The sequence below is a fragment of the Arachis hypogaea genome, chromosome 16, assembly GCF_003086295.3.
Source record: "Arachis hypogaea cultivar Tifrunner chromosome 16, arahy.Tifrunner.gnm2.J5K5, whole genome shotgun sequence".
Lineage (NCBI taxonomy): Eukaryota > Viridiplantae > Streptophyta > Magnoliopsida > Fabales > Fabaceae > Arachis > Arachis hypogaea.
In genome coordinates this window covers 130,380,610-130,392,620 of record NC_092051.1, presented here as the reverse complement: position 1 = coordinate 130,392,620, position 12,011 = coordinate 130,380,610, and the positions used below count along the sequence as shown (strand labels likewise).

The 12,011-nt window shown below is 36.7% G+C and overlaps 1 protein-coding gene across 1 annotated transcript; it reads right to left on the bottom strand.

The window, feature by feature from the left end:
• Positions 1 to 5,932: 5,932 nt before the first annotated feature.
• LOC112757539 (protein FAR-RED IMPAIRED RESPONSE 1-like) lies at positions 5,933 to 8,429 on the bottom strand. The gene is made up of 6 exons (XM_025806107.1): positions 8,322 to 8,429; positions 7,990 to 8,049; positions 7,246 to 7,895; positions 6,867 to 7,062; positions 6,327 to 6,386; positions 5,933 to 6,262 (listed from the first exon to the last, which is right to left on the bottom strand). The coding sequence occupies exons 1-6, from the start codon at positions 8,427 to 8,429 to the stop codon at positions 5,933 to 5,935; spliced, it is 1,404 nt and encodes a 467-aa protein (XP_025661892.1).
• Positions 8,430 to 12,011: the final 3,582 nt, after the last annotated feature.

The following is a 12,011-nucleotide window of genomic DNA, read 5'->3' as shown; positions in this document are numbered from 1 at the left end:
ATTCTAAGTTTTACAAAAAAAAAATTCTAAGTGTAACAAAAAAATCTCAAATTTAATAAAAAAAACACCTCAAGTTAAATAGAAAGAAACTTTTTCATGTTAAAGGTCCGATGAAGTCTCACAAGACCTTGCATGCATAGCCGCACATCCCAGCAAAGAGAATTGGAAGCGGGAAGAATGATGATGCTGTCTACGACGATTGGCAGCGAACTCCAATAAATAGAGCACGACGTCGACGGTCCGATCACGACGCAAGATATGTTGCATGGAGATCGGTGCATCACAGCGAAGAGCTTTTGATGCAAAGGCGGCCGGTGCTGCGACGCAATCAGTTACGGTGGATGAGGCGACGGCGCGCGACAGTTGCTGGAGTTTCAAGAAATGATGGCGCGAGATGAGGTTCACGTTGTGGAAGCGGCTACGCATGGATATATAGTATGGGGAGGGTGTTTCCCATTGGGCTTATATGGCACATTTTTAAAAATACGATTATTATTCATGGTATGAAATTACATTGCCTAAAAACAATAATGCTAGGGAACCAAGAGGGGGTCCAGCCAAAAATCTGCTAACTCCTGTTGGATTGGGATCACGAAGCCCACTTCACCTCAGCAACATCCAAATTTCACCCAGGTAAACAAAATTAACCTAACTAAACCCTCTCATCTCTTTTCACCGTTTCATCGTAGCAGAACTCCAAAACCATCCATGGCAGTGCCACACTATCAGGTTCATCGCGTGACATTCTCCTCCACCGTCAAGGGACGCAGCGCCTCGGTCCACCACGTGCGGGCGATAGCCGACTTCCGAAGCTCGCTCCAAAACGCCGCAACGATTCCATCCCATCAACATGGTCACTGGCGCATTAATCGGAGTCTCGCCCATCTCCTCACAGCGACGTCGTGCCACCCAGGTGCGAGGAACAAGGGGGTTCTCCTTCTCACCAAGAGTGCGCCGCTGCTGCTGCATGTCACTGTTGGCAGCGCCATTGAAGCCTCTCTGCTTTGCTCTGACGAACGCAGTAGGACGTCCCCTGCCCAAGCCTTAAAACATCGCTTAACTGAACTAAACGATTAGGTTTAATACATGGTGTTGATTGATGTAGGGTTTGAGTACTATGGATGATATTTGTTGGATGTTGCCTTTGATTTGGGTATAATTAAGGATTTGGTAGATGTTGCTTTTGATTTCATCTGCAGGTTTTATTAAAGGATTTGGTTATGGTGTTTCATTTTGCTAGATGATCTTTTCTATTATATTTTAATTCTTTAGGTGGGAATTATTGAATGTATACATTAATTAATTTTTTTCTAAAGTTGATTTTTTCAACAGGATGCCCTGATTTGTTGCTGCAGCTTAGCATCATACATAAACATAGATTTCCTTTCATATTTAATATGCATTCCAACTTGTTCTGTTATCATATGTGAATGCATCTTCAAAACAACTTTACACTTAAACTTGAGGTGTTGTTAGATTATACGTGTGATCATGGCTTTTGAATATGATTCAAATTGTGGTATTTCATATTCCAAAACATGAACTTGAGGTATGTTTGGGTACTACTAATTTCAACCCCCTGTTGGTTATGAATAGCAATATGAATTTGAGATGTTTGTGTGCCTTTGGCCATTGGTTGATCCTAGTTTGTTAGTTTTATTCTTATCTTTTTTCCCTTCTCTTTGACACTACTTGCTAATTATGTCCAATTAACTGTTAGTTAATGGTTTAGGGAAAGATTGTAAATTGATTATATTGTACGCATGTCAATTTTTGTTGGTTTCATTAATTGCGGCTTTAAGCAGGACAATATTTTAGATAGTAAGAAAAAGTGGTGATTTATATAGCATGACTAGAATTTTAATTCATTTGAATAATCACTTTGGTAAGAATTTCTATTATATTTGCATTCTTTAGGTGAGAACTATTGAATGTATAAATTAATTGATTTTAATTCATTTAAACATTCAACTTAATCAATTGTCTTTAGTTCACTAGATGTTTGAAGCCTTTTTGATTGGGTATTTAATATTTATCACTTTTCATACGAAATGGATCATTTTAACTATGAATCTATACTTAATTAAAAACTGTCATTTTGTCTCATTCGAAAAAGAACATGACATAGACTATACTGCACCCTAATTACTAATTAAGGAGTTGTTGGTAGAGGTAAATTATTCATGATATTAACTTAACAAGAGAGTGGTTGTTTTAGATGTAAGAGACAATAATGGGCATTTATAAGTTGTAATAAGGTAATTAAATTATTGAAAATATATAATTAAAAAAATAAAAATAACTTAAATTTATTTTATTTAATATTTATTAATTATTACTAAAATTAATAAATATTAAATAAAATAAATGTAAATAACGATAATAAATATAATCCATTAGACCATTATTTTTTATCTTTCTTCTTTTTGTTTTTGATGGTTAATAGACAATAACGGATGATACTTGGTTAATGTTGAATAATTGCTGTTGATTGATGTAGGATTTGAGTACCATAGATCTGACTTGTTTGATGTTGCATCTAATTTGGGTATAATTAAGGAATTATTAGATGATGCTTTTGATTTAGGTTTTATATGCTATTACTTGATTGGGGTTTTATATAGCAGTAACAACAGTGTATAATTAAAGACTTGTTGGATGTTGCTTCTGATTTCATCTGCAGATTTTATTAAAGGATTTGGGCATTGTGTTATGCAACTATTTTTTGTGAACAAGCACCAGGGTTGTTTTGCCGAAAAACCAATCAAGATGGGAAAAAAGGCAAAATGATATTTACCGTTATCGACATGTCATTCCACATGATCCTATTTGTGACTTATAGCTACTGTGGCCATTGACAGAAATTATTAGAGTCGCGATGCTCGCCCAGCTACATTCATGACATGATGAACAAGCTAACTAGAAACAACGACATTGAGAAGCTTGCGGAGATTGATGAAATTGGATTTGGATTATTGAGGCTTGTTCCGAATTGGTCTGTGAATTAGGCCATCATGATTCACCTGGCCGAGTTGTATGAGGTTAAGACAAGAACTTTTATATTCGACGTTGGGAACATCCGCCTCAATGCCGAGTTAATCGGGCGGGTTTTCGGCATTCCGTCCAGTGGTAAGTTCTGCTCTCCGAATTACTTAGTGTGCCATGGGCATGTTCGTGCAAATATCATTGGGTATATATATATTTTACCTTGCACTGACGAATCGAAATGTTGTAGGCAATCCATTCCCAACCCTGGATGACGAAAATTCGGCCCACGTGGCCATCAAAAAGAGGTTCCATAGACGGACAACAACTGAACTCCGGGATTTGGTTTATAGCTGTCTTATGGCAACAGAATCAGACAGGATGGAGTTTAGGAAATATTTTCTACTGGTGATAATGAAAGTATTCCTGTGCCCAACAACACAACAGGTAATTTCACCATGGCACATTTACCCCGTCTTGGATGTTTCTGATCCCAGAAGATTCAACTGGCCGTTGCAAACTCTAAAGTGGTGCGACATGGCAGTCGAGAAGTATAAGCTCAAAGAGAACAAAACTTGTGAGGGCTGCATGTTTGTCATGCTGGTAGGACGCATTCAATGACTATTAGTAAATTGAGCATGTCATTTTTGTTGTAGAGCATAACTGGTCCCCTTCTTATGTTCAGGTACTCTATTTTCAGCAGTTGCAATATGGTCAGCTTGACAACTGTCATGAGCATGAGCAATGGCTCGCTGCATGGACCTCGGAAAGTCTAGAAAATAAGGCATAATATATTTTTCTAAGGTATTCACTTCTTTCTAGAAATCGGTTACTTAATGCCAGTATGTCGGTGGATGCTGCTTCTGAGAGGTAGCATGATGTTTCTTTTCTTTGCTAAATGGTTGTTTCTACATATGTTTTCCGATTTCATATGTGTTAGGTAGTTGGGGATGACTCCGTTTTTTGAAGATGTCCAAGGTTTTTTTTTCTAGTTTTTGTGTTAGCGATACTTCGGCATTTGATTTTGATCCATGATTCTTTTCATTTCTTAAATAAGGGGCGCCTCTTGACTAGAAAAGGGAAAAAGTGAAGACGTAGAAGGCCGATCACCTCAAGCTGAAAGGAGAAAAGCAGCAAAAAAAAAAACACAACAAAAGCGTGGACGAAAAGCTTCGGTTGCACCAAGGGTAAGCACGTATTTACGACTTAGCGTGTTAATAAATTGACTTTAGTATTGTTTATTTGATTCACGCTATTTCTACAAAGAGGGAAGCTCCGTCGGTAGAGAGAGCGAGCAGGAAGCAATGGAAAGACGACCAACTTGAAGCACAACAAATCCATCTCCAACTAGAAAACGCTCACGGCGGGCGGACAATTCGAAAACTAGCCCGAAAGTGGGAATAGGTTTATGGTTGTGTATGGATTAAATTATGGACTAGCTTAAGTATTCTCAAAAGGTTGATTTCAATGTAATTGGAAGTTTCTTTAAGTAACAGATTCGATGTGCATAAAACAGATAAGTAGGACAACTACTAAGAAAAGGGGGGGGGGTTAAAAAGGACCGACTATGTAGGTCCAACCCAAAATCATCTGAAGAAAAAGATCTCCCAATGAGCTCAGATGATGACAAGGACAATGAGCCTCTGCTCAAAGGAGGCACCAATTGTTTCACCGGGAGTTGACCAACAGAAAACAAGTTCGGAGACCCCCGACGGCAACCTCAATCAGGAAAACACATGAAACAACTGACTCCAAATTTTCCGATGCAGGCACACTTTCCGTAGCATAAGTGCAACATCAAGAATGGGAATTTGACGGGCAAGTTTCCTATGAAAAACTCTTTTTTTGGGTCTATTTTTCTCGTTAGGGAATTAGGAAATGTATGCATACAAAATTTATTTTTCTCTAACATTTGTTGATTTTGACGCAGTAACCCTAATTTCTTGTCGATGTGAGACCCAGAGAGCAAAAGAATATGGGAATACCATGAGCAACTTCAGTACATGGAGCCCCTGCAGACCATGATGCCAACCACTCCGTCTTGCAGGACACCTAGTCCACCGAGCCACCGGATTTCACCCGGAATGACTCGGATGAAAAAGAACCCTACCCAGTGTACTCCTATAAAGGTGCATCCGTTGCTAAAGGGGAGAAAGCTCGACGAGGATGATGAGGATCGAGTGCGACGATGGGCTGTCAATGCGTCGTTGGGGGTAGAGCAGGCCGTGGCGTCGTATGAAGGAAGGCTATATTTAATACTGCTCCGAGAGGACCTGTGCACACTGCAACCTCGTCGCTGGGTCAATAGCAACGTAAGTAGAACATACTAATACTTTGATAGAATGAATGGAGTTCTTAATAAATATAATCTCTCATAAAGATGACCCTAACCAATTAAAATTGACCGTGCAGATCGTTCAGTGGATGTGTTCCACTTTTAATGACTCGGAATCATCACGGTTTAAGGATGACTTTTACTGTCTTCCTCCAGAAATTTTGGTATGAATGATTTTGTAGATTTTCAGTGTTTAAGATTTGTGTACTAAAACTAAATAGGGTTATTTTATCAAGAAACGGTGTTGCAAAAGAGGAACCTGGATTCTTTCAGGGAGGCCCCGACCTTGAGTTATGTGGGGCTGGGTTTTCACTTCGGTGCCGATTCCAGATATTTTGACAAGGTAGCAGCTTCCAGAAGAAAATGGGTAAGTCAATGCGCGAGATGACTAAAAAATGTATGGTACTTGCCTCTTATTCTACGGCATTTGATTACATTGAACGACCTAATTCTTGCATGTTAGTGTTAATGTAGGTGTGGCTTGTGCATGGCGTTCTTACTCCATCGAGGAAGAACATAGCAGCTCGATACTCTGTCAACTCTGTAGTATGACCACACAGCAAGGGTGTGGCAACACAATATACCAGTGGATTCAAACTTGTTGCACTCGCACTAAACCTCTTGACTCAATGGGTCAAAATCTACTGTGAAAGTACGGTAAACAGTCTTCTCCCAAACTATCTTCTGCTCATCCACTTTAATAGAAATTGAATTACCCTGTTGTTTAGTTGACCGAACCACGCAATCGATTTTTTTCCTTACCTCCAGCTGAACATCCCTGAACATATTACTGGTGTATTTCCGCTGAAATTGTCTCCCAATGCCTGTGCTCCCTATACATGGGATGACTCCTTTCGAGTCCGCAGCATCATCTTCCAGCTCCTTCTGCTCCTTGTTTCCAAGCACATTGTCATATTCATAGACGAATTGGACCAAACCACTCTTGCATTGCAGAAACCCCCGTAAAATGCATGCATACTTTCACTCCGCTGTGTACTCCTCATACCGGCCCAAAATTCACTCTTGAAGAATATTGGACCCCATTTTCGTCGATTGGCATAAAGGTCTACATAAAAAAATAGCGCATAAGAGTGTTGCTTAGACACAACATGATGACCGCTTCCAAAGAACAAATAAAACAAATAAAAAAACATCTAGTTTCCTAAGAGAGAAACCATCTGTTTGTGTATTGAAAAGAACATCCACTGACTAGGTAAAAAAGAAACATCGACTACACTCCTATAAAAAATACAACAACCAATTCAAACCGGGAAAATTACCAACAGTGAATAAATAGGCAATATGCAACCAATATACGGGAGTTAAGTTAACGATAACGGACTTGTTAACCATCTGTTCTGATCTAGGTCAAATTCTTTGATGAATTCAGCCCAATCAACTTTAAAAGAGTCAGCAGAAGGAGAATTCCACACAATGTGATTCATCTTAGATTCAATTCTCTGTACCTAGCGTAACCTCCAAGCTTAAATTGTGACTTCTTCAGTATGTGTCAAATGCACCATCGGTGGACAGTATTCAGTAGGACCTTCCTAATAGCACCGACCATGGCCTTGTACTGGTCAGTGATGATCCTCCTTGGCGCAGTCCCGGCGCATCTCACCCATTGCATGAACACCCACTCAAAACTAGGGATCTCCTCGCTCCCAAGTAAAGCACAACCAAGAATAGTAGACTTCCCATTGTGGTTTACACCGACAAAGAATGCAAACAGTAGACCATGCCTGTGAAAACACCAACAACAAATGACAGACCCAAAAACAAATTAAAAAAAACTGCTTTTGCGTTTGACCCATAAATAAAAAAAAGACCTGTTTCTTCTGTAAGTGGTGTCGAACGACACCACATCTCCATAATATTCATACGAAGCCCTGCATCTTGCATCTACTCAGAGTGTGCTCCTGAACTTATTAGCATCGTCAACATCTATTGCATAAAAGAAGTTGGGATTGATCTCTTTCATTCGAACAAAATAATTCATCATCTCCTTAAAGTCCGCATTGTCATCAGCACATCGGAGTTTGCTTGTGATGTAATTTCTGACATTCTTTTCTGAAAAACTCAGGTTTGAAGACCCACCAACCGCGTTTGTCAGTGCTAGATACGTGTTATTTGGTCTTATGCCAGCCTCGTTGTTATCCGTAATGACGCACTTAGCATGCATCGTCAACTCCCTGTACTCATGATAGTGTACCGCTTTCTTAGCCGAAGAGGGGTGAGAATGCCTTAATTCTAATCTAGACACAATCCAACTTTCCTTCTCTCTGTCCAGCATGAAATACATCCTTGCTCTGCATCTCGTGGCTGTAATTATGTTTGCCTGAGTTGCTGCCTTCACCCGATACTCCCGATAACCTTCTCGCGTGTAATGAATAGATTGATTAATGTGTATCTTTGATTCCTTATACGTCTTGTCAAAATTCGTGTTCCTGAATTTAGTTACGAACCCAACTTTCTTTGCATAATTTGCATAAAATTTCCGTGCCAGAGGCAACGAATCAAAACACATTCCTATGACTGGGATTTCCTCTTCAATGATCCCACTATGATTCGAAAACTGTAATGTCAATTCACAAAACCAAATAACAATTAAAACTATCATTAACGCACTAACTATAATGTGGTAACAAATAATAAGGAATAATTCAAACCTCGTGTCTCAATTCCAACTCATCCTTTCTCGTCACCATGACGTCAGTAATTTCGTCGACCTTCAATTAGAGACACCGAAAAAAAAACTTTAATCAACTTAAGATCATTACTTTCTATATAACGAACCACTCCAATAAAACATATCAAAAAATAGTGCAAACACACATGAGAGTCAAGCATACTTTATTAATATCTCAACTAACCACATCACTGTACCAGATTTTCCAAATAAATCAACTTAAAAAATATCTAATTACCATGAATAAGAAACATTCACATAACACATTGTCATAAAATTTCATACAATGGAAGACTAGCCTGTACAACATACCTTAGACCCCTCTTGAGTAACAACTTCACCGACACTCAATTCTTCATTGCCTTCGTTAGAAGTGATCAATGTGCTATTCGATCCGCCTTCCGGGGTTGAAATCTCCATGGATAATACTCTTCTCCAGAAGCTTTGCAATGCGACGGCCGCTTTTTTGTGTAGGAAACGTTCGGCGTGATGGTCTTTGCGGGAGAATGGGGACGTTATCAAGTCGGGAACACAACTTGACCCATGCTAACGAACGTCACGGACAATGGCGGCACGTACTGGAGAGAAGCGACGAGGGAGCCACGGGTTGAATGATTTGATGGAGATGGTGGGGGCAATTGATGAGCATAAGAGTGAAAGGTTGCACCGCAACCGGAAACGTGTTGCACCACGATTAATCGTAGCACCGATAATGGCGGCACGGACCGACGATTACCGAGAAGGGAGCGCCAGGAGGATGCCTTGGATAGAGGAGGTTGGCCTCTTTGCTGTTTGGAAGAGAGAACCGAAGCACGGCAGCCGTGGAGAGGGAGAGAGGGTGAAGACTCGGAAGCGTTGAGTCAATTACCGTGATTCCCGTCGCAAGGTTATGAACGTATCTCACCAAACCTGATTTTGGCCTAAACAACAATTAATAACAAATATTTTAAATTATAAATGAATAAAACTAATTAATATAATTATAATTAATTAAGTTGTTCCATTCTTAGCTGATTAAGAGTTGGTTCCATATACTTTTCCATGTTTTATTTGTTGTATTTACTAGTGATACTCTACATTAATTTTGCTGTGATTCCATTCAAATTTATAGTGTTAAATACATTAGAAATGTACTCAACTCTGATTATTTTTAATAGATTTTGCATTTCTGACTTTGCTAATAGTATCTGAAAATCTTCTCCGAGCTTCTAAAGCTTTCTCCTTTCCTTTATGAAATTTATTCCCTTTTAATTGATATCTTATTTCTTGTTTCTGAAGAGATGGCTTGACATCCTAAATGTTAAATGTCGCCTTCTTAGATTCTGAGGTCTAGTTATGGAGTGTAATGACTTCAACTTCCTTGCTCTTGCTCATAAGAGGTTGTTCAGCTTAAGGTACCTTCTAAGCTTCTGCATTTTCTTTTCATTTGGTCTCAAAACCTTCCTTCTGAAGAGTAGCAATATCAGACTCATTTTTCTTGCTCTCAGATGTTGTTTTGATCTGAATTTTCATTTATAAGAAGACTTCTTTTGCTTGACTTTTTTCACTTATTCCAAATCACTTAGGCTGCGTTTGTTTATGAGAGCAGGACAGAACAAGACATTGAGAACAGGACAGGACAAGACACTAATGGACAGAGATACAAAAATTTGTGTTCTTGTATTCTGTTTGGTGATAAACTAGAACAAATTATGAAAATCCAATTTATTCTCATTTTTTTCCATTCAAAAAATTTGAGATGAAAAATATAATAATAAAAAATATAATTATGAAAAACTAACAAAAATAATAAAAGAAAAAAAAAGTTGTGTCCGTTGTTAGTGTTTCCGTATCCTTCCTGTCAGGATGGACACAAAATACACTAATTCAATGTCTCTAGACGCATTGTCTCTGTCCATGTCTCTTCTGTCAAATGCAATTTTATGTCTTTGTGTCTCTGTCTCAGTGTCCTGTCTTTGTAAATAAACACAGTCTTATTGCTCTTTGTTATTTTTTTCATTGTTTGTAAACAAATTTTGTAGTACTAATTTATAATTCGTGGTCGATTTGAAATATAAACAAACTTGAATGAGAATTAACAACGAATTCGTATACTCTTTTTATAGATGCTTTTTTTGGTTATTTGAATATCAATACTAGTGAATATTAACAATTTGAAAATACATATACTTATATCCTATATGGTGTTGTCTATGGTGGCTCAACGAAATGAGTGGCTAAAATGGCTAAACTGTAGGAATCAATCTAGATTTAACACGTGACATGTTTGAAGTTAGAATGATCAGACTTTGACTAGAGTAAACACGGTAATTGTAGTAATGAGGCACAATGAAAATTTTTAATCAGTAAACAATACTAAACAATTTCAAGACATTAATAAATTAATGGAGAGAAATTTGTAAAATTTCAAATCTAGTAGACATAGAAAGATTGGCATACGGATCGGAAAATATAAAATTTACCAAAACCAAAACTAGAAAGAGGCATCATGTGAAGGCGATTAAGTGTTTGTTTGGACGTTATTAAGTTGATAAAAAAAAATTTTTTATGAAAAAAGATTTTTTTTAGCCTATTTAGTAAATTTTTAGTAATAAAAATAAAAAAATATTTTTTTTGAGAAGCTACAATTTACATTTTGTTTAAAAGACCTTTTTTCTTAAAAAAAAAAGATATTTTCACATAATAAATAAACAAAAAAGTATTTTTATATGGTTATACTCAAACATAATTGGTAAATAAAAAGTTTTTTTTACATGAGTTATCCAAACATAAAATTACTTTTATTTTTCTATAAGATCTTTTAAAAAAAGATAACTTAAAAAAAAGATCTTTTTTTAAAAACTCACCCAAACAAGCCCTAAGTAGGGTCTATTATCGGTTCAATCTCAACCTCTTTTGGTAGAGTGGAGGCAGCATCGGACCAAACAATAAACCCTAAAAGAAAAAATATTTTTTCAATTAATTTATTTTTTTTAATTGTATGTTATTGTTTCACTTGATTTTTGGTAATCTTAACAAGGTGTCGAATCAAATTTGTATTAAGATGTTAATTCAGGGAGCAGATACGACTCCTCTAAAAAAGAGTGGACTTGACTCGGGAATTACTTAGTGTTAGTATCGAATCTATGTATATCAAAATATTTATGATAAACTGCAAAGCAAGAAAATAGATAAAGCGAAGTAAAACTTGGAAATAAAAGACTTGGAAGAAAAGAATTAAAATAAAACAAAATAAAGAGAAAAATAATAAGAGAAAGAAATGAAACAAATAAGAAATGTAAATGAATTAACAAGTAAATTGAAGTTTAAAATAAATGAAACAAACTGAAAATAAAAGAAAAAGTCAAGGTAATAAAAATAAAATGAATAAAAAAAATTGACTCCAGATACTCAGATGCACTTGCACTTTATGGATCTCCTTAGCGTTAGTGTGACTTTGGATTTTGTAGAATTTTGTGTGATGGTATAATGTTCAAATTGAAATCCCTTTTTCACTTCTGCATTTCTCTTATTTATAGACCACAAAGACAAACTTGTAGATAGGGGTGATCATGGGTTGGTTGGTTCGAGTTTGGGATAAAATTAGAACCGAACCAATTCAATTGTAATGAGTTCATTTTGGTTTTAAATTTATGTTTTTTTGTGTATGTACCCGAACCAAACCAAACCTATTAAAAACGGATTAGTTCGGTTCAGATAATTGTGTACCCGATGACACAGAAATTCATAAAAAAACAAATTTTTTATCTTAAAAATTCTGTAAGTACAATAAACATGTAAAATCAATAGAAATAATCCAAACATGTTAAATACCAAATACATTAAAAACTAAATACATTAAAATCTAAATATATTAAATACTAAACACATTAAAATCTAAACATGTTAAACACCAAATATATTAAAAATTAAATATAAAAGTGCAATAGAAATAATCTTTCAAAGGAATAATCTTTTAAAGTATTCACTCCATAATCCTTCGTTTCATCAACCAAGCATGTT